Here is a 27,683-nt window from a genome sequence, read left to right on the forward strand (position 1 = left end):
ACCACAAATGCATGCATCACTCCCTTCTTCCTATTCAAATCCTACTCATTCTTCAAGATCCTGCTCAAATCTCACCTCTTTTCCTAAGCTTGTGCTGAGGACAGGCTTGCTAGAAGAGCTCTCCCCACTTTGGAACACATATAACACCCATGGGCCACACCACTCATTTGGTCCTCATTTGTAGCATGCTGGTTAAGAGCCAGACTTTAGAATCAGACAGAGCAGGATTTAAATTCCAGCTCAGCCAATTTACTAGGTGTGCGACTGTGGGCAAGTTACTTAACCTCTCCATCCAGGAGCATGATCTTTGAACTGGAAAGAGAATTACAGCCGAGATAGATGAGGAGATAATAAGGGAGTACTTAGCTGCCTTCAATGAGTTCAAGTTTCCAGGCCCAGACAAATTACATCCGAGGCTACTGAGAGAATGTGCAGATGTGATCACAGAGCCAGTCTTACTAACCTTTGAGAAATTATGGCAAAGGGAAGAGGTGAGAGATGCAAAGGGGCAGGCAAAGTTTCCGATTTTCAGCGAAGAGGGGAGCAGTGCTTCAGGGCTCAAGATGTAGATCCTGGAAACTGCAGATCAGTGAGCATGGCATTGGTCTTTGGCGCAAGTATAGAATGCACTATTAAGCAGGTGACTTTTTAAGGCTTTAGAAAGGGAGCGGAAATCACCAGGGGTAAGCATGAACTCACTAAAAGCAAGTCATGCTTCACTAAACCCATTTCCTTTTTTGAATGGTTATCTAAAAGGGTAGACGAAGGGCATATTGTAACGTAATGTATTTGAATTTCAGTGAGACATTTGAGAAAGTCTTATGATATCCTCATGAAGAATATGGGAAAATAGGAGTTGGGTGGGAGGGGAAGCAATGTGGGCTGCTTGAAGTCTGGACAATCTTACTAAAAGTGCTTGTTAAGAAGGGGAAGAGGCCAAGGTGCAGTGTTCTGTCCTGGACCCAACCTCATTCAGTAATTGTATTAGTGGTTGATCAAATATGTTGATAAAAGATTCTTAGTGCTATAGGGTGTGTACTCGCAGTGGGGGTGATAATGCCCACAAGAGGACAAAAATTCCTTCTTGGGGAGTGAAAAAAATTTTTATATATAGAGCACAGATATACATAAAGTAAGTACATAAACACATGTACAGCATATCTGTGCTATGAAAATCCCATGGGAAAATATTAAGAAAATAATGTCTTGAAAGATTCTTTAGAGATGTGATTATGAAAAAAAGGTTTGAGGAACAGTGATAAAGAGAATATGTTTTACTTGAAAGACTCAAGATCTAAAAAAAAAATTCCAAGGGATACACTGAAATAAAAAGTAAACAAGGCGATGGTTCTTGGAAAGGCATGTAAACCCCAGCATCTAGGTTAAAATAAAAGTCAGTTGTGTAAGCACAGAATCAGGCAAATAATAGGAGTGCATTCAAGGAACAGAAGTCAGACTTAATTGAGCTGCAGGATCTGCTTAGAAGACAACCAGATTGGCAAAGATCTGGAAACCGTGTCCCATTAAGCATGCTTTAAGTAAACTATTTAGCCTGGAAGACAGAAGGCTTGGGGTGATATGACAAATATGGTAGGAGTCGGTCATGTGAGAGAGGAATTCGAAAAGGTTTGTGCAAAGCTGAGTTTTGCTCAACCGAGGGAATACGTTTTAAATGATTAGGGGTGCTCAAATGCGGAACAAGCTGCTTTACAGAGCTTCTCAGATACTCTGATTCCCTACTTAAAAATTGTGATGGAAAAGAAGCTGAAGAAGATGACCCCAAACAAAACACTGCCACCCCCCACCCCCTGCTTGGTTTCAAAGCTCAAATCCTACAACGTGGGGGCATACTTGCTTGAGAATTCTGTCACTCAAGAACCAAATTGGGTTAGGACTTCGGTGTTTTGTATTGCCCCCCACCTCTGGCTCAGTTTCCATCTTGGCATAAAGGAGGAGCAGGCGCAGAGGGAATTATGGGGAAAAGCCAAGAGGAAGGTCTCAGAGACCAGAGTCACAGAATTGTTCTGATCCGTTTCCAGGTAGTAGAGAGAGTACACTTTCTTTCCCTCTTGGAGTTCTTGCTCACTTGTTTTCTTTCTCTCTCTCTTTCCCTTCTCCCCACTCCCTCTCTCCCTCTTCCTCTGTCTCCCTCCCTCCCTTCAACTAGCCAGGGGGAGAGTTGGTATAGGGATAGGGGCAGAGAGTGATAATTTAAGGTTAAAAGTTGACACCGCATTGGTTAGGCAAGCTGGGGAAGGAAGGAGATGATGAGTCTTCACAGGTTGTGAACACTGAAACAAACAAAAACAACTGGGGAATGGCGTCCCAGGGACTGGGTCCCAGTGAATGTTTCAGGGAACAGGGCCTTGACTGGACACAGCAGAGGCTTTTACAGGCATTGCCCTGAAGTAGCCCCCTGAAGCCTCTTGGTTTGGCCCTTCAGAGCAGACACTTATTTGCTCTGCTTTTTGCCTCACAGGGCCGGGCATAATCACCAGGGCCTCCTTGCTTGAGATCAGGCTTCCTAAACTAACTGCCTTGGAATCAAACTCCACTCCCTTCCCTCTTCACACTCCCTTCTCTCTGCCTCCGGCCAAAAGTAACCTGTGGCTTCACAAAGCAATCTTTTTCTTCCCTGTGTCCCATCAGCTCCGCTTTCTCTCCCACTCACTTGCAGGAGCCCTCTCCACCCTCAGAGATCCGTATACAAGGGCCATGTCTGCAGCCTGGCCCCTAAGAACTTTCTCGACGCTTCCTGATTATTGTCTCCATGTCCCCTCTCAAGTCATCTGCACTCTTCACCCCAGGACAGAAAAGTCAGAAATCTATCAGACCCCTCCCTGAAAGTCCTCTCTCTCCTTGGAACAGAGAGAGCTTTCAAACGTGGCTTCCTGAGTTTTCCAATTTGCTGGTGGGTGGATCTGGAGTGGGCATCCCGTCTGCACATCTGGCAGGGGGAGCTTTCCAGATTTTCCTCATGACTCAGGATCAGTTTCTGACTGCGAGGCGGGGCAAAGGCTCCTGAAGTTTCTGCGAGGCACCTCCCCCTGTGAGCAGAGCTTGGTACAGCCCAAATAGTTTTCAGGTTAAGAAAGCCAGAATCTTTGTTCAGCTGCACTGACTGGACAGACTTTGTAGGGGTTACCTGGCCAAGAGCGGCAGCGACAGCAGCAGCAAAGCTCCTGGGATAACTCAGGTGAGCAGAGAGGACATTTGCAGATTTTTCTTTGCTGGATAACTTGGAGGCTAGAGGAGGTGAAGCAACTTGAACTTTATAGTTGATCAAACTCTGCAGCTGTGATTTTTATGAGTTGTCGGAATCCAATAGGCATGAGGAATAGTTTGAAAACTTCAAAATGGATGGAACACTCTCTGATCGGGGGGGATTGTGGTTGTCTGGCAATGAGATTTTTCTGGTGATATCTGGTCAGTTGTGTGTGGGGTTGTTCTTTTTTGTTGTTGTTTTTGTCTTCTTGTGACCCAAAGTACCTGATAAGGAAGAACGAACCTGGAAGGGAGGTGTGGAGGGAGAAACCCTCTCAAGGCTGACAGGGCTTCCTTCTGGCATCTGCTGACCCACAGCTGTGGGCAAATTATTGAAATGCAGGCATGATCGTGGATCTACACTGTGTACAAAAGGTCTTTAAAAACCCTGGAATTGGGGTGCGCGGGCCGAGCGCTTTCGCACAAGACGGAGTGGCAGCGAAGGCTGTCCCGTCTGCTCGGTCGGGGTGGGGGGTGGTCCTCCTGCCCCAGTGACAGGTTGATCTTCTTCTCTGATTTTTCCTCTAGCTTAAACTTTGATTTGCAGCTGGGGCTCTATCCCCTTCCTCCCCACTCCGCTGCCACTCACGGTCCAGGGGCTTAACTGGGCTACTTGGCCAGAGTGGGGTGGAGGGGGGAGGGCAATGAAAGGATCCACGTATTGCAATTGAAAATTGGTTCTGAGGATTTGGAGCCTGCGGTTCAGGGAGAATCTTCTCAGAAAATGAAACAAATTCTAGCATCCCAACAGTCTCCTCTGGCTTCAGGATAGAGCATTGTGGTTTGTATTCATGTTTTACTGAAATATGGCTAACGTCTCATTTGTTAATCTCTGTTAATCTCGGTTGTGAAATTAAGGACATTGTATAGTGTGGGGGAATTTTAAAAAAAAGATTCTTCAGTTGAGGGGGTGGGGGGCTGCTAATTAACTCCCCTACCAGTTTGTCTGCATGTGCGCGTATACGCGTGTGATACTTGGTATTTGAATACTGTTCTTTATTTATCCTTACAGAATCCCTAGCAGGCCAGGGATAAGGCTAAACACTTGTGTTGTGAGGAATAGGTTTAAAAAAAAAAAATCTTACCCACATCCTTGGGTGTTTTCGGTTCCTAAATTAAAAGCAGAAAAAAAAATCCCTTTGTGACCCACAGACAGTGTTTCTTTGATTAGCCTTGATTTGAAACCATCTCACCTTCTGACAGCTTGCAATTCAAGCGCAAGCTCTTGCATGCATTCTTGTGAGAAGAAGACAATGAGAATTCTCACAAGCAGGAGGTCTGAGTTTTCGGGCCAGCTCTGTCATTAACTGTGTATGTCACCTTGGACCCGGGCTTTCACCTTCCTGTGAAAGCCAGGAGCTGGGGGTCATGATTTCTAAGGGTCCTTCCAGGTTAACATTCTATGAAAATTGGAAGCGGATTCTCGCAAGGCTGTAAAATGCGAGTTATAGGATGGGCTTATACATGCAAGAGGGGGAAAACTTGTAGTGGGGCAAACCAGTCAAGAAGATGAGGTGGAAGAGAGAGAAGGTATCGAATGGCAGAGGGGCCATTTTATATCGGTCTTTTAAATGTCAGTGAGTATCTTAGTTAAGGCAGGTGATTACGTCACATTTTCCCATAAGGACAGAGATGAGATTTAATGTGCTAAAAATGAATGTTTTGTAATACGGCTGCTGGACATCGGTCTTGTGTTTAACAGTTAAAAGTATGTTTGCATGCTAAATTTTATTAGATTCCCCCCCCTCACACCCCCACCAGTGTGATACCCTGAGGTATACAAAACAGCCAGAGTATTTCCGTTGTGCTGACGGTGAAACTGAGGGACAGAGCCATTATCTACACTAAACGGTGGTATTTGGGACTTGATCCTGAATCTTCTGACCACTTGTGCTCTTTTTATGATTCCAAATTGTTTTGTATTCTTTGATAAATTTCTTCAATAATGGAATTAAAGGGAATTGTGCACTCTTTTTTTTTCTTCCAATTTCTTTGAACAGTCTTCTCTCTGGATGGAGTAGATGTGTCCCAGATAAGGCTGGCTCCGAGGACATTTATGGTCCCATTCCAACCCCAAGATATCTGGCCAACCATTGGAATCTGGTCAGCCATATGTTCCCTGGTAGAGGCGTGTGCATAGATGTGGGCTATGACTGCCTGTGAAGCCATGGGAAGCACTATTCTCTGGGGAGCATGCCTGTCATCCTTGCATGGGGGCCACGCTAATCTTCTCAGTATCATCCCATTTTAGTGTCTGTGCTGCTGAAGCCAGCACTCTGTGGAACGTGAATGCTGAGTTTTTATTGCTTCTGCCTCTCCACAGCACCCCTGCCTGTGAGGCTAAAGTGCTGCCTACTTCATGCCTGGACAGAGTTAGGTCTCCTGCATTTGGTTTGCTCTGAAAACTCCTAATAGCTGTTACCTCCTATCTTGCTTTGAGTTCAGCACAGAGGGGGAAACCGGGGGTGGTGCGGGGAGGGAGGGAAGTCAGCCAAGGACACCACCTCGAGAGCCATGCTTTCCCGCTCTCTCCCCCTAAATGCCTGCCCTTCCTCTCCCACTCACTCTGGGCAAAAGCAGCTTGTAGCCTGCAGACCAGATTTCCTCTATCAGAGAACAATTCTCTTTAAGAAACTGAGGCAGATTTCCCGTTTTAGAGCAAAATCTGGTTTCTATGTTAAGGCTGACCCACAGGTGACGAATGAGTGATTTTCTTCTTAGGAGTTTGCCCAGTACCCCACCCCCTGCGATTTCCATTCCAGTATGTAGCAAAAACTCCATCCTCCAACTACAGCCCTTGTATCATTCTACGTGGCAAGCTCCCCCAACTTCCCCTGGCAATTTCCCACTTTCCATCCTCTGGACCCACCCCTCCCACTTGCCTGCATCCACACATCCTTCTTCATGCTCTATCTCTAGGCAGTACATCCTCATTGAAGTCGTACTGCTTGCCACCGTCGTCTCAATGCAAAAGCCCACACTCGGCTTCACCCAATCACCCATGATATGTAAGACCCTCAGGACACAGGGTCCCTTTGTTAGCCAGAGGCTGTCTTTGGTTGCTACCCTAAGCCCTAGCTTTGTTTCTGTTTACTGACTTTCTGAATATGCCATCTTTAACTTAAAGGCCCTCCTGTCTTCGCAGTTGGGTGCAGTAAGATAACCAAGAAGGAGCGCTCCCGTCCCCACCATCCTGGGCTCTGGCAGGGCAAATTGTTTGCGACAAACTGACAAACCCAACTTACAAATTTCTGGGTTTCCAGAAGTTTTTTTTTTTTTTCTCCAGACTTATCTAATGAACCCTCCGAGGTGAAGGGTTCTGATTCTCCCATGATCATCAGACCGAGGACATAAAGAATCTTTTCAATATTCACCATGGCAATAAATTCTAGGCAGAATGCCTCCAAGTTAGGTATCATGTTTGCTTTGGAGGGTTTCCCTCATTTGAGCTTAAAAAAAAAAAAGTCCCTTTGGTGACCAAAAGAAGCAGTGTGGTGTGAGGGAACGCTGCACACTGAATCTGACATTACACAGACCTGGGCTAGAGTCAGTTTTACGTTTCTAGCTGTCCCTTCTGTAAGTTGCCATTTCTGCAGATACAAAATAAAGGGCTCAGATAATGCCTCCTAAACATGGCTGCTGGGAAGAGAACATGAACTAAAATGCATGTTTCAGATGATACATGCAAACATTAATTATCTGTGTAAGACCATTTGTCCATTCAACAAATATTTCCTGGACAGCGGGTTGTGCGCCCAGCTCCATGCCAGGCCATGAGAGCACTGATGATGTGTATCTTGCCTTTCCGGAGCCCTTTCCACTTGTTCAAAGCACTTTTACTCTAGCCATCTCATTAGGTACAGCCACAGGGTAAAGAGGGCAGGAGAGATAACCCCACTACCCTGATGAGAAAATAGAGGCACAGAGGAACCAAGCCAGAAATGGGGCACAGTTCTACTCTGCTGGTCCAACGGGACTTGAGGCTACGATTTTATTCAAATGAAAGCCTGTCAAATTTCAGGCTGATAGCCTGCTATTCCATATTTACCGTGCACCTCGCCAAATGCAAGTGCCCGCACCCAAAGCCTTGCCCTATACACATCAGCTGGATATTGTGCCTCTGAAAGGGTCTACTGGGATCATACTGGTTTTTCAAATCAAACCTAATTTTCTTTCCAATTAATGTGGTTTCTGTCTGTGGACGAGCCTTCCTTATATAACAGGGACTCGCTCGTTGACTGAGCAGCAAGGTAGGCATGGGGGCAGAGGGCCTTCGTAAGAACAGGAAATACCCATTTATCCAAAACGTTCAAGGACTAGGAGGTTCTGGCAAACTAAATACCCTAATTGCCCCAGACTATCCCCCATTTACAATCCCCAGCTTCTGGCAGTCCACCAGACCTTCCAGGGAAAGCCAGAGGCATAGTAGTGTTTGCTATAAGTTAGAGCACACATGAAAATTAGGGTCCAGTTGTAACAGGCTCCAAAAAGGAAACTGAGTATACATTCAGTTGGCTCTGATGCTGCTTAACAGAAATTATTACTGATACCACCCATGCCTCCAAATACAATGAGATACACTTTAATATTTAAAATATGTGAACAGAATTGAATCTTATGATTAAAGACATTTTGGTATTTTGCAGTGTCCTGTATGTAACTTTCAATTTGAAAAACAACGGTCAATAAATAAGGCTATATATTTGTTTAAAAAAAAAAACTATGGTTCTTTTCAGCTTCTTATTCTTTGAATTCAGAGAAGGGATAAGTTTGTTTTTATATATTGTAGTTTGCAACTAACATCAAATTCATTTTTTTAATGGTTTTCAAATAGGAAGTCTTCCTTACCAGTAAGACATCTCAATGTAATACTGAAAGGACATGAAATAAGATAGTAGAGAGGTCTAATTATTATTTCAATTTTCATAAAATAGTGGCTCCCTCTTTATTAATTGGATTTTGAGCTGTGTTACCTACACAGACACTCTTTAGAGTGCTAATTAGTTTTTTTTTTCAAACTTCGCCAACTTTTCAGCAGATACTCGGACCTTAGATTTGCCTGTTCTGACCCTCATGCAATCACGAAATATAGACATTTATCCATAAAATGTATTTTTAAAATAATTGGCACCATGTAAATTTCATAGCCCTCCTCTTACTAACCATTGAGCATCGAGAATCATTAAAATCATTACAAATCTATCTTTGTAAATCAAGCAAGGGGATTGAGAACCTTATTATCACCCCAAAGCTACTTAAAATCAAAGTTGTCTTTCAAATTATCCCCATAAAAAACCAGTTGTTAAAGACATTTGAGTGTGGGGCACTCAGATAGACCATTGCCTGAAGAGCCACTATATTAATTCTCTATTTAACCATGTGAGATTTTTTTTTTTTAAAGCAAAGAAAACAACAATGTATTGCCATGGGATAAGAATCTATAGTCCATCAAATTAGTGTAATTGAATTTCAGAGTCTTGCTTTTAAAGCGGGCAGATGATTGCATGTTAGGCTTTGAAGAAGAAAGACACAAACAATCTTTCTATCTTTCCTTGTATTTGGAGGCCATCTGCTGAGCTCTACTGCCCGCATTAGCCTTCTTGGCCAGTAATAAAAAAATGCAAAGCTCTTTAAATGATAAAAGGGAAGGAACTGTGTAAAGGGGCTCCATAGAAGTGAAAGGGTCTGCTTCTCCCCGGAAGCACAAAGTGTGTAGCCCTCAGGGCACCAACTTATTCTGAATGTAATAAAATGACTTTTTTCTTTTATCTTTGAATGTAACATTGTCCTTTGTTTGAAAGCCTCTCTATGTAAAATGGAAGATAGCCCTTTAAATGTTAATGACTCACATTTAATGAGCAATATTAACATTTATTTTATATTTTTTCGATAATATTGTTCAGGCCTATATTGCCCCATTTGGCAGAGGAAGAAACTGAGGCCCCCAAATGCCTTAGGCACCTTAGGCAAAGCCCCATGCTGAGCCTGGACCCTACTTTCCCTGAATATCTTCACTTTTCTTCTTCTAAAGCCAAGCTCCACATTCCTAGCTCCAGGAATAAGTCACTGGGGTGACTACTCTTTGTCTAATTTCAGGTAATCTTCAAAAGAATTCTTCCTCCAATGACCACAATTTTTCTCATTCTAGACATAGTTCAGCAGTATGGGTCCTCCTCTGAAGGTCTTCAAAAACCAGAAGTACCAGGAACTGAAGCAGGAATGCATTAAGGACGGCAGACTGTTCTGTGACCCGACCTTTCTGCCTGAGAATGACTCACTTTTCTACAACCGGCTGCTTCCTGGGAAGGTGGTGTGGAAACGTCCCCAGGTAACTTTGTCTTTAGTTTGTTGGTTGCTTTGCTTTTTACTTTCTGTCTCCTTCTCGATCTCTATCATCATAACTCTGCCTGGTGCACTGTTTCTCTCACACAGCCTACCACATGCAAAGTGATTTAGGAGACAGCTTTAATACGGCAGGTGTTACGGATCAGTGCTTCTGACTCTAGCTTGAGGTATCTTGAATTTCAGTCATATTTGGTCAGACAGCAAATTTAAAAGAAGAACAACAAAACTCTTGATAGGACCAGCATAAATGAAATGAACTCTACAAGGACAAGATGAAGTTTGCATGGGGGGGAGGAGGAGAAACTTCTCGGTTACTCTTTGGATACCATCACCTGGATCCCCCCCCCGCCATCAGCCAAGTGGGATCTAAGTAGGAGTGTAGCTCTTTTTGCCACCTATCAATAGTTATTATGGTTCTCTGTGAAACAGCTGTATATTATGTCTCTAAAGCAAGTCTCAGGACCACTTCACCAGCCCTGTGTGAGAGGGAGCTCAGTGCATACAATGATAGAATGATGGACTCGCCCTCTCTAAAGTGTGTAACGGGAGGAAGGATATTACACCTGAGCTCCTTCCCGAAGTGGCTTCCCAAAGGCCATAGAGGGCTGTTAGGAAATGTACAGGCTTTTTGGTTGCAACTTTTTAGTTGGAATTTCCAGGGCTTACGCTCCAAAATGGACTTCTCACGAGAGCCATTGCAGTTGCTGTAGGTTGCCAGCAGGTGGTGCTAAGATACATTGGTCCCTTTAAGGCTCTTGCGTCTCCTATATGACTGGAAGGAGAGGTCTCAGTGTTTGCCTGCAAAGTATGATAGTCATTGAGAGTATGAGACTGGGAGAAGTCCTCTCCATCGGAAGGAAGATGATAGTCCTCCTGACTTTCTGCGCCTGCAGTTGTTGACATCCCTACAGATCACTGACCTGCAATAAAAATCCGGGAAACGTGAGCAGAATTCACTAGCCGCTAAATCGGTATGCAGAGGGGTAAGTTTTGTTTTGTTTTGTTTTGGCAGAAATGCACGGAGCAAATAAAGATATGTAGTCTCAGTGCCACTCTTATGAATGGCTGATGATAGACATCGCTAGGGCAGAAATAGCTGAAAAGGAGGCAGGAAATTGAGGAAGGTTTTTTTGTTGGGGGGGTGGGTAGAGAGGATATCTTTTTAAAATAAGACAGACTTGAATGTATTTCTAGACCAAAGAGTAAACAGTAAAGAAGAAGAGGTTGAAGACACAGGAAAGGGAAGGAGTGATTGATGAGGAAGAGGTCCTGGGGGAGACAGGAGGAGACCCAACGGGTGGCAAAGTTGCAAGCCAACACAAAGCCATTTCCCAGATGTGAACCAAGCTGACAATGCTTTCTGTACTGGCTGGGTCTTGAGACACATGCTCCCTCCTCTCTCTTGGCTCAGTCCTTTGTCCTTTGCCGCCTTCTTCCAAATTCTGTGGACTGAATCCTAGATCGATTAGCAGGGAAGGGAAAAACTTGATAACCAGGGCAAGAATCCATCTCGCCTCTGAAGCAAGCAATACCCCTTCCAGGGTGAGGGGTATCAGAAAGAGAAGGTGAATTGGGGTGGGTAGGAAAAAGAATCAGCTTTATGTCATGCCTACCACGGGCCTAGAGACTCTGTTTAGAGTTTTCTGTACATTTTTTTTTCATTTCCTCTTCATTCGCCATGGCTTGGCAAGGTAGGTATTGTATACATTTTTCCAATGTGATTCTTTTTTCTGGTTTGAAAACTAGAGGTAAATAATACTATGTCCATTTTACTGATGATGATACTGGGTCTCAGAGACAAGGTAAGAATTTGCCCGGGGTCCAACTGCTGACACCTTGGGATCTGAATCCAGGTTTGACCCCAAAGTCCACGCTGCCTTGCTGTATGGCACGGGACACAGAGCTAATTGGGTCCCCTCCTTTGCTAAGATTTGTAGTTTCCCCCCAGTCGGTTCCCACATTCCTCCTCCCTGGGTCGATGCTGTACATCTGTTAAATTACCCATACTCTCCCTTCTGAGAACATACTGTGAGCTTAGTCTTAAGCCCAAACGGAGCGTCTTGAAAAACATTTATGGAGCACCTACTCTGTGTACCCTCTGTGCAATTAACAGACACAGCCTGGGGTGAGGTGCTCCCATTCTAGTGGGAGAGGTGGCTATTGAGCTATCAAAGAGTTAAATAATAAATGAATGCCTGATATAAGGAATGTTATCTTCAGGCATACAGACAGTAAATCCTGAAGGGTTTTGAAGAAGGGGGAGATCAGCAGATTGGAGTGGTTGGGGAAGGGGCCTCTTGTGGGAAGGAGGGAAAAACAAGGTTCTGGACCACCATCTGAGTCTCCTCAAAAGGCTCTGGATTCCTTTCCAGCCAGAGTGGAGGCCAAGCCTGTGGTCAAGAACCACGTCAAAGTTCTCTGGCCTCCCATCAGGAAAGCAGAGAGACAGCCCTGGGCCTCTCTAAATTGGCTCAGGAAGACCAGATGGGTCGCTGGCCTCACCCGCTTCGTTGGCAAGGTTGAGAGCCCGGTTTGTAGGAAAGCTCACAGACATCTTGTCCCTTGGCATGCCACACAGCCTCATCCTCAAACAGGGCTGTTTTCTGAAGTCTCTAAAATGGAAGATGCATGATTAAACTGATAGTCTCTGTTTCTTTCCTTTCCCATGTTTGAAAGCTTCCGCCTTTATAAGCCTTCATGCCTGTAAACCCCACTGCTAGTTGAACCAAATGACTTCAGTTAAGCCCCCAGTATCCTCTGGCAGGATTAAGTGTCCCCTTCTTCCCAACTGCCCCTCCCTTGCTGTTTCCTAAGGAGCCACTTTAGATAGGCAGGGATTATGGGAATGTTTTGCAGTTACTCAGGGCTGGCTTATCTGCCATACCCTCCAGAGAAAAATTTTTCTCTTTAACTCCTCCAGGGGTCTGCTGGCCCCAGCTTTTGGCTCAGCTTCCTGGGTACACTGGTTTATGGCTTGAGACATGTGTTCCCGAACTTTCCCGTCCTTCTGGAGCTTCATCGTATACAGTCATAGTAAATTCTAAACTACGCTGATTTATACTGACTAACAGTGTGATTGTAAGGCTTCAGGTAGAATCTTTAGGGCTGAAATCTGGCTTTCAAATTCCCATTAAAAAATCTCTTCTCCAGCCACTTTCCCCTCTTACCCCACTCTGACTTTTTTTCCTGACTGACTCATACCCAGCTATAGTAGTGTCTAAGAGTCAGACACATCTAATCCCTGACTAAAGAGGTTCAAACCCTCATGGGGATTTGTGCCGTAGCTGTGGGGGAAGGGAGGGCAACCTGCACAAGATCTTCTGTCAGCTCTGGTAGAGTTTTGAGCTCTGTCCCTACTTATCATTTCCTTTGCTCAGGTTCTTCCATGAGGAATACCCTCCCCAGGGGCCATTTCACTACCCCAGGTGGGAGGAGGGTGATGAAGGTCTGGATGAAAGCCAAAGGTAGTAGGAATGGAAGGGGAAGTTCAATGAGGGGCAACATCAGAAGCAGAATACACAGCCCTCAGTGACAGATTGCCTGGGAGGAAAGAGCAAACGGGAAACACTTTCCTCTGTGCTAATAGACATTTCCAGCTCCCTGCTGAAGGGGGCACCTCCATGCAGTAGTTTTGGCCTAGGCTGGTCATAAAGTTCTTATCCTTCCCAGAGATCGTGTCCCTCCAACCTGACTTGTCCTCATGTTTCCACCGGTGACACAGTCGAAGAGAGTTGGATGGGTCCATCCCATTTATCTCCATCGGTCCTGCTTATTTTCAATTGTGCCATTTACCAGCTTTCCCACAGCACAATTTAGAGACTGTAAAATTTACCTGCTGGAAGAGTACGAGGCAATGATTTTTAGTAAATTCACCAAGTTTCAAAAACTTCACAGTAGAACAGTCACATCATCCCCAAGAGACCCTTTGTACCCATTTGCAGTGAGTAACACCCCTCACCCCCGTCACAGGCACTCACTAATCTGCTTTGGGTTTCTATCTAGATTTGCCTGGCTCTGGAGACTTTACTTGGAAGTGAAAAGTAGCTTCTTTTGCTTAGCATAACATTTTCAAGGCTCATTCATGTGACAGCATGTAATCAGTTTGTCCCTCCGATGGCTGAACAGTATTTCATTTCATGGATGTGTACATTTTTCCCAATTAAAGCAGTTTGAGACTTATACTTGGAGTCTTCTAAGCCAAAGCCTGAAGGCTCAAATAAGATAATTATTTCGTGACTTGGGTGTCTGGACCCTTAGCTCCTCAGCATGGCAAGCCTGGAGCTCTCTTGGAAATGCTCCAAGCCTGATAATCCTATGTCTCCCTCCCCAGGCTTCCAGAGGTCTCTGCGAAGGGAGATGAGGTGAGGACAATGGCAAGGACTCTCAGTGCTCAGCTAAGAGAACATATTTCCTAGAGAAGCTGTTTTGCTTATAGAGGGCTTTGACTCAGGGATGGGGGTATGCAGGGACCATTCCTGGCTTTACTCTTGGTGTCCAGCTTTCTAGTTGTGTGTGTTTCCTCCTAAGAAATTATTTTGCCTTGACAAACGATCCAGTTCAAGGAACACAGCAACTGTGCCAACACAGCTGGGAGCCATTAGGGGCCCAGCATCACCCTCCCTCTCAAGCCACCCAAATATGTGAATATGTGAGCTGTGACCTCTCCCCAACTCCATTCCTTACCAGTCCAGCACAGCTCAGGCCACAATAGCCCCTCTTCACTCTCCATCTCAGCTCAGAGTTACAGAAAAATGTCTCCCATCTTACTTCCTTACTCCCAACATGAAGACACCCCATTGTCCGAGACTAGGGAAAAAATCAATAAACAGCCATTTCATTATTTTCAAATGTGTCACCAAAAATGTCCATTTGTCTGTTAGGTTTGCACTGGCTTATTGCCCTTTACCTTTTCTCCCTCTTTAGCTTCTTTCTAATCTCTGACTTCCTAAAAGAGGTAGAGGTTGTAGCATAATAAAGATTTTCTCCTTTTCGTGTCACATTGCTGACATACACCAGAGATTGATTCCCATTGAGTGAATTAAATTGAAGAGTTTAAAGCCGATTGGTGATATTTAGCCTGGAACCAAAAGCTGAACTATAACTTAAGTAAGTCTTTCCAGAACAATGAAGAGCTATTAGGCAAGTGTTCAGCAGAGAGGCATGAAGCATATTCCCTAACTATATGTCTTATTGAAGAATCTAAAACTTTAGTCCTAGTTTTCCTACTAACTAGCTGCCTCCCTGGAAGGGCAAGTTGCTGCCTTTTCCTGCCTTTCCTGCCTTTTTCTGAGCCTTTTTCTCCTTTGCAAAATAAACAAGTTGAGTAAATAATCCCTAAGATTTTTTTAGCTTTGACAATCTATGGCTGTTAATTTATCATGTTCTAAAATCCATTATTAAGTGGCCATCCATAATGCATGAAGAGTGGTAAAGGAAAACTGGGCCATGGGCCAGTTTATAAGAGGAAATAGAAAATAAAAGATTTGGGGGAGCCCAAATTTATATTCTTTCATGATTACACACACACACACACACACACACACTAACCACATTCAGCTTGGATCTACAGGAGAATAATTACCCAGTTTCTCAATTTGAGTTCTGTTTACAGGTATTTGTTCATTTATGTGACCCTTTAAGTCTTGAATAAAAGCTGGCATGACAAAAGTGTTGGCTGAGCCTGGATCCCTATTGTGAAACGAGAGCTTCGTGACAATCCAAGACACTGTAATATAACCCAAACCACTAACAACTTTATGTGAAACCAGCAAATAATTTGCCTTAATAATCTAAAAGCACACTTTTCTATACATTAGTGTTCACTTTATTGTTTTTCCATGCTAGGCAACAATTATTTGCATAATCTAAACCCAAGAAATCATTATATAAGTTTATGTCTTGCTCCAAATAAAATGATAACACCTGGCCCACAAGAAAAAGCTGTGTTTAGTTTCATCTTAGAAAGGGCAAAGAAACAATTGGGAGAAAAAGAATATCAGGGCCTAATTCACCCAACATACCTACTCTATAATCAATAAGTGAAAAAACAGGCAAGTCCCAAACCATAAAAAGATATTAAGATGGAAGTCTTCTTCTAAGACAAAAAAAGTAATGTCGAGACACTAGGTATGCATCTTAAATAAATAAATAAATAAATAAATAAATAAATAAAAGACCAGAAAATTCCAAACTGAAAACCCTCCTAACCCTCTCTTTTTGGCAGAGGGATGCCCAATTAATCTTTATTTTGGATTTGTCCCTGCCTAGGACGTTTATTCCTTTCCAGAGTGATTTTGGCTTTTAAAGAATACATGGAATGTTTCATTCTGTAGACCAGACCCTTCATCAAGGAGAATTATGTCCATTAAAAAAAAAGAGGTTTGAGAACCAGAAAAATATAGCTGTCTCTATTTAATAAATTTTAAAAAGATATATGTCTAGATTTTCTTTCCATTTGAGACTAAGATTTATTTCTGCTGGGTAAGCAGAATCTCAAGGTACTGGCCAACGGCTTCCTCCATGAAGCTTTCTCCAGCTACTCAAGACTTCGTTGGTATTTCCTGCTTTTGAACTCTGCAAGTGCTGATTCTCTGAGTCACACAATCATGTCTTCAATTATGGGATATTATGGAGGCAGCGATGTTTTTGTCTATGCCTCTCTACCCATTGTGCCTCCATACCTCTCTCTTGTCAAACTGCCTCACGCTAGTCATCCCTAAAGCTTCAACTCAAGTGTCACTACGGCTATTCAATCTTTTCTATCTACCACCAGGGAAACTTCGGGGATCCTTCCTCTAGACACTGATTATACTTTGAAAATAACTTTAGTGTGCCCTCAAACATTGTGCTGTCATTGTATTATTTGGGTCTCATTTTCCTACTCGCCGTGGGAATAGCACAGCTGTTGACATATTGGGAAAACATAAATAGTGCCCCTCACCTCTGTCTGGTTTCTCTCAGAGCAACCTCTGTGGGAAAAGAGTGTGCTGAAGTGCTCCTGTGAGTGGTCAATTACCACCTGCTATTAGTGCTGCCACCATCTATATTCATCCAAAGATGTGGAAAAATCTAGTTGCCATGGAGACTGCTCTTGCCTTTGCTTTTTGTTGGGGAAAGGGCTTTCTGTATAAGGTCTCCTAACTCATTTTCCCAGGGAGGGAGAAGCATTCACCACTATCCAGCCTTGTCTTTTGAAATGCAATTACCCTTCCAGGCACAGGTGCTTCAGAAAATCTCCTCGTGACCAACAGGACCAGAATGCAATGTGCTAATCTCTAGTTCCCTTCAAAAGCTCACTGCTTAAGGGAAAACTCTTCTGAACCACAATACTAGTTCTAAGCACCCCCACCAGCCTATCTCGACCTGTCTCATTGCATCCTTGCCTCTCATTTCTCCTGCCACTTCCCCTCATAACCCTATCTGTGCTCCAGATGATTGACTGTTTTGTATTTGTCCTCACAAACCCCCCCACCCCCGACCTTCCCTTTATCCCTTTCATGGAAGTCCTAGTCACTATCTTTGTCCTGCCTACCTCAGCTCACGCTGACTCTTGGGAAACACTTTCCACCCCTTAGAACCAATTGTTGTATCCATAGGACATCTGTGACGACCCCCGTCTGATCGTGGGCAACATCAGCAACCACCAGCTGATCCAAGGGAGACTGGGGCACAAGCCGATGGTCTCTGCGTTTTCCTGTTTGGCTGTTCAGGAGTCTCACTGGACAAAGGTATCCCCCTCTCTTGTGAGACCTCACTCAATTTCCACCTTTTTGTCTTCCTTAGTAATTTGGGAAAAATCAGGTTGTAAGGTTTTTAGATTGTTCAATTCTTGAATTATGAGGATTTTTTTTTTTTTACCAATACAGAGAATTGAAAGAATTTTACAGGGAGAACCTCTATACTCACCTAGATTCTTACCATAAACATTTTATTTTGTTGGCTATGTCACACATTAATTGACCTTTTGTCAGTTGTAGCCCTTTGATGTAGTAGCTCTGCATACCGGTGTTCTCTGCACCGATTGGAGGATAGAGCCAGCAGGGGCCAGGAAGTCATAGATATGAATAACAGAAAAGACAAGAAAGATGGAAATAGTTCTTTAAGAAGGTTCTAATAAATTCTCAAGTAAAAAAATTCCTTCAGCATTTAGGTCAAGTTGAAGGCATTGAAATGTTGACTTGATTTGACTTTTCTTCAAAAAAGAATTTTCAAAGAGCAATTTGTAACTGAATATAAAAAGAGGATTTCTTCAACATAATTTTGTTCAAGGTGTGAATCAAATCCACATAGAATCTACATAAAATCTCTAGGACAGAACTTGGAAACCCGAAAGTACAGGGGTCTTGTATTTTCAGTGATTTTGTCTTTTAAAATGCCTTATTTAGGTGGTTAAACACACAACTGTGAATGTTTAGATAGACAGTTTCTCATGATCAAGTTTGTAAATTATCTGTGGGAAATAACTGAATCCCTAACTGGCTTCCCCTCAGTGACCCCATGTGTATTCGGGGACTGCACGGTAATATTATCCTCAACAAAACTGACCTAGGGAAGCATAATTTGGGCAAAAAATGCCCAAATTAAGACTTCCCAACCTAGACCCAAACCAAGTTATTTGGTGTGCTTCCTACTGCCATATATCTTTGCTGGAAGTCAACTGCAACTCAGTATTTGGGTGTAGTCTGGCGAATAACACTTATACGACTGTTCTTATATTTCCAGACAATTCCCAACCATAAGGAACAGGAATGGGACCCTCGAAAACTCGATAAATATGCTGGGATATTTCGCTTCCGTTTCTGGCATTTTGGAGAATGGACTGAGGTGGTGATCGATGACTTGCTGCCCACCATCAATGGAGATCTGGTTTTCTCCTTCTCCACCTCCATGAATGAGTTTTGGAATGCTCTACTGGAAAAAGCTTATGCAAAGTAAGGAGCAGGGTTGACCGGTCAGTGGTCAGGGTAGACGAGGGAGGGAAGGCCATATTTGTCCTTGGAAGATCATTCTTACCCAGCCGAGCCCTTGAGTTTAAATGGGGTAGGATACCTGTCAGATCTAAGGCATTGCTTTGGGCCTAGGCTTGGTCCTCAAAAATCCTGGAAGATAAAGAAATGAGCTCTTCTGGACTCCATTAAACCCCCTCCCTACTCCTAGGTGCTCCTTCCTGCTGCTAATCAGTGGATCACATAGCATGATGGCCTCACTTTTTCTCCTTCCCTAATATTTACCTAGACAAGGAAGCTTCTTCATGGACTATCCTTGATCAACATAACCTAAGCTTAGAAATCTCTGACTATAATCTCAGAATATCTCTCATTTCATACCTCAAAAAAAGCCAGCTGGTAAATGCTGGTTGGGCGAGAACTGTTCTAGTTTTTGGGAACAAGACGTTCTCGACCTGGAAAAATCAGTTTACTGAGATAACCTTGCATATTTGCGCTCAGGCTGCTTGGTTGCTATGAAGCCCTTGATGGTTTGACCACCACTGATATCATCGTGGACTTCACTGGCACACTGGCTGAGACTGTTGACATGCAGAAGGGAAGATACACTGAGCTGGTTGAGGAGAAGTACAAGCTGTTCGGGGAGTTGTACAAAACATTTACCAAAGGAGGACTGATCTGTTGCACCATTGAGGTTTGTTGTCTCCCCAAAACAACCATTTTTTTCTCACACTACAAAATTAGTAGGGAATATCACTCTTCCCCAGAAATTCAGGAGAAGGCATTATGGTGTCCAGAAAATTAATAATATACATTGAGTCCTCGATCAGAGGCCACAGAGCTTTAACTTTCTTTATTTTTTAAGAATTTATTTCAGACAGAGAGTAAGAGAGAAAGAGCATGAGCCAGGGGTGGAGGAGAGGCAGAGGGAGAAGCAGACTCCCTGCTGAACAGGGAGCTTGATGCAGGACTCGATCCCAGGACCCTGGGATCATGACTTGAGCTGAGGCCAGGCACTCAACAGACTGAGCCACCCAGGTGCCCCAGAGCTTTAACTTTTTATCCTTCTGTACCAACTATCAAACTGGGGGCCAGTGCAGTTTTTGAACTGGTGTAAGTAACCTCTGCTAAATTATTCCTCCTGCCTCTGCCCCTGGTGGTGGAAGTTATAGCTGTTTGTTCACACAATAAACCAGGCCCACCAAATTTTTAAGCTGCTTGTATCAGTATACTATTGTGCGTAGTTTCAATCTGAACTGTTTAAGTGGGTTATTATATTAAATTCTTTATTTCCTTTCTTTCATTTGCCTTGTGTCCAGTCCGGTGTCTGGATAAAATTTCTATCGGCTCAGGGAGAACTGGTTTCGACCATACTGGGATAAACCAATCAAGGAAGAGTTGGAGCCAGGCCTTGGGTCTCTCAATTTTTGTGGCTTTATGTATTTTCCTTTATTCTCAGTCTCCCAATCAGGAGGAGCAAGAGGTTGAAACTGACTGGGGTCTCCTAAAGGGCCATACATACACCATGACTGATATTCGCAAGATCCGTCTTGGAGAGAGACTGCTGGAAGTCTTCAGTACTGAGAAGCTCTATATGGTTCGCCTGAGGAACCCCTTGGGGCGTCAGGAATGGAGTGGTCCCTGGAGCGAGATGTGAGTGACATTTCACTTGGACAGCCCTGTAGTTCTCTCAATGCATCCCTCCAGATTGCTAGCAGGCTATCATTGCTTAGTGACATCTGTGGGGTCTATCACCCAGCCAGAGGTGAAATAAAGCAGGCCCAATCCCCACCACTTCCGGTCCTTTGGTGTGCTTCCTGTAGGAAGTCAATGGTAAACCTAACTGCTTATCTCTTCATTTGATTGCTTTTAGTTCTGAAGAGTGGCAGCAGCTGACTGTGGCAGACCGCAAGAACCTGGGGCTTGTTATGTCTGATGACGGAGAGTTCTGGTGAGTGGCTGGTTTCTGTGCTGAGGGCACTGGGGCTCCCTACATGGAACTACCACGGTAGGTTTTCAGCACGATGTTCATTTCTTCTGGGCCCTCCTTTTGTTCAGGATGAGCCTGGAGGACTTTTGCCGCAACTTTCACGAACTGAATGTCTGCCGCAATGTGAACAACCCTCTTTTTGGCCGCAAGGAGCTGGAATCAGTGGTTGGATGCTGGACTGTGGATGATGATCCCCTGATGAACCGATCAGGAGGCTGCTATAACAATCGTGATACCTTCCTGCAGAATCCCCAGGTTTGAATTAATTTACTTTACCTCCAACTTCTCAAGGCCATAGGAACTCAGGTCTCACCTCGCATTATTTCCTTGATATCGGTTTTTCAGTTTGCAGCTATTGTGTAATATTCATCAACCGAGGCGTCTAGGGATTGGCTCAGATGCTGTAAGTCACTGCAGACTGTGTCTACTGCAGCGACGTATGTGGGCAATATTATTAAATCAGAGCCATCTCCTCTGGCTGCCTCTCTCCTGGCACCATATTGCTTGACATGGCTCTTTGTCTCTCATCAGACAGAAGGGATATGCTTCCAGACACTCTCTCAATACTTTTTCATTTCTTGACTTTTCTCTGAATGCCATCATTATGCCTCCCTTTTCTCACCCAGAGCCAGGTCATTCTGCCCAGGATCCGAAGCACTTCCCCATCAGTAACCCCATCCCATCCATCCTCCATTTCAATGCTCTTCCACATGATCCATTGGAGTCAAGCCCTGGCACGCCCCAAAGCACAAAATCCAAACATCCAAAAGCCTGAAACTATAATAATCTTGATGGTTTTGCCCCCAGATGTGTTGATGAGATACCCATACGGGAGGCCAGAATTCTGACTGACCTTATGTGGGTATGTCTTTTCTATCCCTGGGCCTCATTGGCGAGGCATTTAGAAGGACACTAAGATGAGTAGGCTGATTTTTTTTTTTTAACTCATACTGCCCCTTGCCCATTCTTTCCATCTTAATTGTCCTTAAAGAAAGGAAAGCTCCCATTACTGCCCTGCTCCCTACCTGACATCATCCCCATGTACAACCCTGGAAATGTTTCAAATATCAGGCACATCGAGCTAGAGAAATGGGCTTTTGGCTTCAATCTTAACTGTCCGTACAAGATTGATCTTTATGGGTCTTGCAAACCTATGGTTCTGAATTTGTTTTCTGTTTCTTGCTGGAGGGAGAGAAAAAAGCAGAGAGAGAGAGAGACTGAGGGAACAATCAGACACCTTTTAGTTTTACTGCCCAATGGCACAATGATGCCCTGAGATGACATTTCCAAGTCTCAGCTTTCCTGCACAGGGTGGGAAAGAATCAATCAGTTCTCCAAGGAAGTGGATCCAGCCCCACCCCAAGCCACATATCTGGGCTGGCTGTAGGAGGCTAGCTGAGGGGGATGCTATAGTATCAGGCTAAGCCAAACAAAAGTGCCTCTTGCCTTTATGGATTCTGGAATTTTTTGTGGGCAGCTTTTTGAAGCAAGGGAAAATTTAAAATAAACCCAATATCTTACCAAGAAGAATAATCCCTTTGGCATCAAAGACCCAGGCATGAAGTTGTCTCTCAATTCATGCCAAATGCCATAGGGAGGAATGATATATAATCTGCACTTAGCAAGCCCATGAGTTAGCCAAGGCCTCAGATTCTGATCGGTGGCAAAGCCCAGAAAATAATCGGAGTCTCTGCTCCTCAATGTAGTTACCTTCCCTGAAATCTGAGCTGGCTTAGCTGAAACGGAAGTGCTAACTAAAGTCCTTGGTGGCCTCTTTCCCTTAGTACATCTTCACTGTGCCCGAGGATGGGCACAAGGTCATTATGTCACTGCAGCAGAAGGACCTGCGTACTTACCGCCGCATGGGAAGACCTGACAATTACATCATTGGCTTTGAGCTCTTCAAGGTAAGATTGGGCATGTGGAGCAGAGAGAATAATGACAGAGTCACAGCGGGGAGGGGAATGAAGATAGGTCCAAGGATAAAGAAAACAGAGGACCTAGGATCTCCTAACACAAACACTGTAATTCGAGTGGGATGGAGAATTTTGTCCTGTCTCATTTCCAGGTAGAGATGAACCGCAAGTTCCGTCTCCACCATCTCTACATCCAAGAGCGTGCTGGAACTTCCACCTACATTGACACCCGCACTGTGTTTCTGAGCAAGTACCTGAAGAAAGGCAACTACGTGCTTGTCCCAACCATGTTCCAACATGGCCGCACCAGCGAGTTTCTCCTGAGAATCTTCTCTGAAGTGCCTGTCCAGCTCAGGTTCAGCTCCTGTGGCCAGCCCTGCAAACTTCTAGTCTCCGCTTTGCCTCCAGTTCTGACCCCCCACCAACCTCCCTTGACCTTGTTCCTCCTATGTAGACATGCAAAAGGACAACCTGTCTGAGTCAGACTTCACTGACATGACAGTGGTAGAACTATTTCTCAAAATGGTTATTTTTGTAACCATGAAAAATTCCCCGGGAGTGGTCTGAGCTTCAGAGCTCTGGGCTGCCATTTCAGAGGAATAGGCCTATAGCCCAAGCTTTTCGATGTACATCTTCTCTTCCATTTTCTGGCTGGATCTATTCTTCTCTTAAGTAGCTGACACTCCTCACTGCTCCTCTATTATATTCTGAGTGCTGGGTCACCAAAGCTACCTTTTCACCCCAACCCTGTCTACTCTGATCTTTATCTGCTGGTCCTTAATGCCAAGGGAAAAGAAAACAGACTCATAAAATATAAGCCATGTCTGAGGAATGAGCTGGGTCACTCAGCATTTTATGCTTTTCAGCAACAATGGCTGCCTTAGCAGGCTGATCTCATCAGAGGGCATTCATCATCAGTAACGTGTCTTCTCTTTGATGTTCCAGGGAACTGACTCTGGACATGCCCAAGATGTCCTGCTGGAACCTGGCTCGTGGCTACCCAAAGGTGGTGACCCAGATCACTGTTCATAGTGCAGAGGGCCTGGAGAAGAAGTATGCCAATGAAAGTAAGAACTGCAGAGGTGTCTTGGAAAGCAAACTTCAGTTTCATTTATTGCACATATGTTTAGAAAAGGTGGTCATGAACGGTTCTCTCCAGGGGTATTTTCAGCCTCGGAAAGTCAGGATGGCTGTTGAACTGAACAGAGAATAGGATGTGAACTTCCTTGGGCAAGGCCTACATACTACTCATTTTTATAAAGGATGGGGAAGAAAAGGGAATTGGGAACCAGGGTTCGAGGTCACCTGGTACCCAGGTGTTAGGCTGAAAGGTCCCTGTGAACTAGTTTCTCGACTGTCTAGAAAGGGTACTGTAATCATTCGGTTAAATGCAACTGTCGCTTTGTTCCAGCCGTAAATCCGTATTTGGTCATCAAGTGTGGCAAGGAGGAAGTCCGTTCTCCTGTCCAGAAGAATACTGTTCATGCCATTTTTGACACCCAGGCTATCTTCTACAGAAGGACCACTGACATTCCTATTATAGTGCAGGTAAGACTGTGAACAAGTAACAACCCCCCACCACCCACCCCCGCCCACACACACGCCCTGCCTCCTGGATGGCTCCCATTCCATTCCAGGTGCTAGATTATCCCAAGTATCTAGGATACTCAACTATCCAGGGTACAGAGCAAGGGTCATCCTGGTCTTTGGCTGTTTGTTTTTACTCCAACACACCTACCACCAAGCACAGACACTGACTCCTCATTAATTTCCATTGTAAATATCCTCTTCTCTGTCCCTTTCATTGTGGGCAGAAGCTCACACACTCACAGGTACACATGTTGTGACATGTACTATAAAATCCCATGAGGGGAAGCATATGCCAGGTCAGATGACCCTTATCCTGCTAGGTCGGGATGGAGCACTATCCTTTGCTGTTTTTCTGACTTAGTACCTCTGCCCAGCTGCCTTTACAAAGCCTTCACATAGCTTGATGCTGACCTTGAGCCCTCCTGGCTGGCTTGTCACCACTCCTCTTTGAGGTAGCTTTCTGTCAGCCAGAGCCCATTATCAGGAGAGTTTCTCAGTTTTAAAGCTGAGCTTTCCAAGTTCAGCACTGGGTTCTAGATGCCATTGGGCCAAGTCTGGTCTCATAGAGGGTGGTTCATATTTGCTTTCTTGATTTGTCTCTCCAGGTGTGGAACAGCCGGAAATTCTGTGATCAGTTCCTGGGGCAAGTTACTCTGGATGCTGACCCCAGCGACTGCCGCGATCTGAAATCTCTGTACCTGCGTAAGAAGGGTGGCCCTACTGCCAAAGTCAAGCAGGGCCACATCAGCTTCAAGGTCATTTCCAGCGATGATCTCACTGAGCTCTAAATCTTCAGCTCTAGGGAATCCTGACAGAGCTTTCCAGACTTTCCTTTTCTGTCAGGTGCCAGGTCTTACCTAATCCATACTCCTTTCAAAGAAAGAAACTCACAGTAACTAACTTTCCCTTTCCTCTGATAAATTCCCCATACCTCCCGATCCAGGTAGCATCAGTAGCTACATAACCTATATACCTCCAGCAGCTGGACAGGGGGAGGTGACAGTCCTATGTGGAGATCATACAGATGTTTGCCAACAAAAAGATCTCTGGGGCTTCCGGGGGTGCGATTTGAGCAGGACAACAACGGCCTGGATACCCTACAGAAGGCTTTGCTGCTTTCAGGCACCCAACGTTCTCTCCCCTGTAGGGCATGTTGAGGAGGGAGGAGGGGTGATCAAGGCCAAGCTGGTCTAGCCTGATATCCCAGCTCCTGACTGAACACTACAGACTTGCCAGCAGCATTTTAGTCAGTGGCCAGAGCCTGCTTCTGAGTCCCCAGCCCTTATCACCACCAACATTCATTGCCACCTCCGCCGCCACCACCATCAAACACCACCCAACATCACCACCCCCGGAAAGTGTTGTCCTGCCCTCACCCAAGTCACCCCCCACAGTAGGTTTTACCTTCATGTTGAGGAAGCTTCCTAGGTGCTTAATGACGAGCTGGAGTTCAGTGAGGTTGAGACAGTGAGTAGGAAGGGCCTGAGCTCCAGCTCGATGGAAGCCAGCTGTGTGCCCCAAAGAAGGAAACGTGGAAGAAGCTGCAGTGGGAGACAAAGCCTCGGTCCCCCACCCATCCACACACACCTACACTCACACACGCGCATGTGGGCGCGCACGAACTACCGTTCAGGCAGTCAGCGGGCAAGAGGAAGGACGAATAAGTACCACACACCCCCGACAGGATGAGAAAACCCACCCAGGCATATTGTACAGCCAATTTGGGGCCCCTGACTGCAATGTGAAACCTCCTGCTGCTGCTAGGTTTACAAACAAGCCCATTGTCCTGTGCCTCCTAATACCATTGGGACTGAAGACCCCACCTGGGGGCTTGAGATTTTGGGTCCCAGCCCTAGGCCTCCCGGTTGGGAAGGTTTGCTCCCTGGGGGCATTTTTTGCCCTCTTGTTTTTTTCAGTATTTCTAAGGAATTTTCTCTAGAGTCAGTCCTTCTGAAATGTTCTTCCCTCCGTCTCATCTATCAACATTCTACCCTTCTTTCAAGGTCCAGCATAGATATCGCCTCCTCCATGAAGCCTTCCCTAACCTCTCCCAACCCCCACTTCTGACAATATTTCAATGCTTCTGCAATGATGAAGAAAGAACATAGTTGTAGTACTTAGTCTAGTCCAGCACGCACTCATTTAAAAATATATTTTGTAGGTTTCTTTCTTTTTTTTTTTTTTAGCTCACTCATTTCTTACCATGTTTTCCAGTCTGTGTAACTTCTGCAGTGCCTTCCCACCACACTGCCTTACATAATCCAAACCACAATAAAGTTCACATTCAATAAACTGGCCGGTCTTGACTTGATTTGTTGGCCCAGGAAAGATGGCAGGAGAGACCATCTCTTGAGACTCATTTTGGAGCCACTAGAGTTGGTAGTGGGGATAGGGGAATCTGTGCAACCTGATGCTAATCGGGGTGGGGGGAGGTTGGGAGAACAGAGGGGGAGCTCTTCCATTCTACATTTAAGGATATTTACATGGTATTTGGGATTACATGATTTTGAAACCCCTATGGGATTGGACTCCAGGCCAAAGCTACAGTGGCCAGATCTTTCAAGTGCAGACCTCCCAACAGAAGAAAATTTCATCTCCTTTCTCAGCCAAATGGATGAGAAGACTTCATGTACTTGTTTCCACACTCAATATGTCATCTGCCCATCTTAGGGTAAGGTATGGGGAAGCTCCTCTCTGTTTTCCTTGATCCCTGCCTCTGGACAGGCAAGGCTATCTAGGCAAGGGAGGGGTCTCCAAGCTAAGCAGAACAGTCCTTCCTTTAATAAAGCCTTCAATCCCCATCCCTACAGCACTAGCTCTGACCACACTGGAGAGGACATTTTAACTACAGGTGTCCAGACGTGGTAGGGCTTTGTCAGAAATGAACTCTATAGTACAAGTAATGTAATAGTTCTATATGGTCAACAGATGGCACTATGATATTACAATTAAGCTCAAAGAAGCTATTACTTTTTTTTTTTTTTTTTCCCAGCAGGGTGAGAATTTCTTTTCCTCCTGCAAATCCAATGGTTAAAAAGAAAAAGGAACGGACACTGTTTTTGATTGTTTGCTATGTGTCAATTTCCATACCCAGTGCTTTACACTATTCACCTCATTTTAAAGCCCATAACAACCTTATAATGTGCTGTCATTATCCCCCTTTTCTCAAAAACAAGGAATTTCAGTCACTGAGAGGCTAAATACCCTACTCAAGATGGTTCAGTTAATAATCATATCATGATTATTAGTTAGGCAATCATATCTATTGACTCCTAGACCTCAACCTTTTCCAGGAAAATATGCCGTCCTTCAGAAAGTGGAAATATCTTCCCTACATTTATAATACCAGCTGTATATCCACAGTGCTATACCAGGCATACATACAAAATGTGTCTCTCTGAATCTTTACCTCTCTCACTTAGTCACGCATGTTGGTACTTACATTCACACATGTATAATTTGTCAGTACACTTGGATTTCCCAAAGGGAATCCAATGCACTAATACACACCACTACGTATTTGACCACAACAACATGAGTCTATCTCAATATCATTATGCTGAGTGAAAGAAGCCAGAAAAGAGGACACAACCTGCCTGGTTCCATTCACAGGAAATCCTGAAAATGCAAAAG

General features: G+C 44.5%; 1 protein-coding gene and 1 non-coding gene across 2 annotated transcripts; one reads left to right on the top strand and one right to left on the bottom strand.

Annotated features, from left to right (window-relative positions):
* Positions 1–3,067: 3,067 nt before the first annotated feature.
* Positions 3,068–26,342, top strand: CAPN6 (calpain 6). The gene is made up of 13 exons (XM_044235504.1): positions 3,068–3,196; positions 9,413–9,592; positions 17,205–17,336; positions 18,331–18,539; positions 19,056–19,248; positions 20,014–20,207; positions 20,428–20,505; positions 20,613–20,799; positions 22,329–22,451; positions 22,613–22,815; positions 23,406–23,527; positions 23,872–24,008; positions 24,656–26,342. The coding sequence occupies exons 2-13, from the start codon at positions 9,428–9,430 to the stop codon at positions 24,836–24,838; spliced, it is 1,926 nt and encodes a 641-aa protein (XP_044091439.1). The 5' UTR covers positions 3,068–3,196; positions 9,413–9,427; the 3' UTR covers positions 24,839–26,342.
* Positions 5,432–5,539, bottom strand: LOC122897842. The gene has a single exon (XR_006382674.1). It is a non-coding gene; the product is annotated as a U6 spliceosomal RNA (small nuclear RNA).
* Positions 26,343–27,683: the final 1,341 nt, after the last annotated feature.

This window comes from Neovison vison, chromosome X, assembly GCF_020171115.1.
Source record: "Neovison vison isolate M4711 chromosome X, ASM_NN_V1, whole genome shotgun sequence".
Taxonomy (NCBI): Eukaryota; Metazoa; Chordata; class Mammalia; order Carnivora; family Mustelidae; genus Neogale; species Neogale vison.

Coding starts and splice junctions, on each gene's coding strand:
- CAPN6 (XM_044235504.1), top strand. CDS start 9,428: ATGGGTCCTCCTCTGAAGGTCTTCAAAAACCAGAAGTACCAGGAACTG. Junction 17,337..18,330: donor AGGAGTCTCACTGGACAAAG/GTATCCCCCTCT, acceptor TTATATTTCCAG/ACAATTCCCAACCATAAGGA. Junction 20,506..20,612: donor TCTGATGACGGAGAGTTCTG/GTGAGTGGCTGG, acceptor CCTTTTGTTCAG/GATGAGCCTGGAGGACTTTT.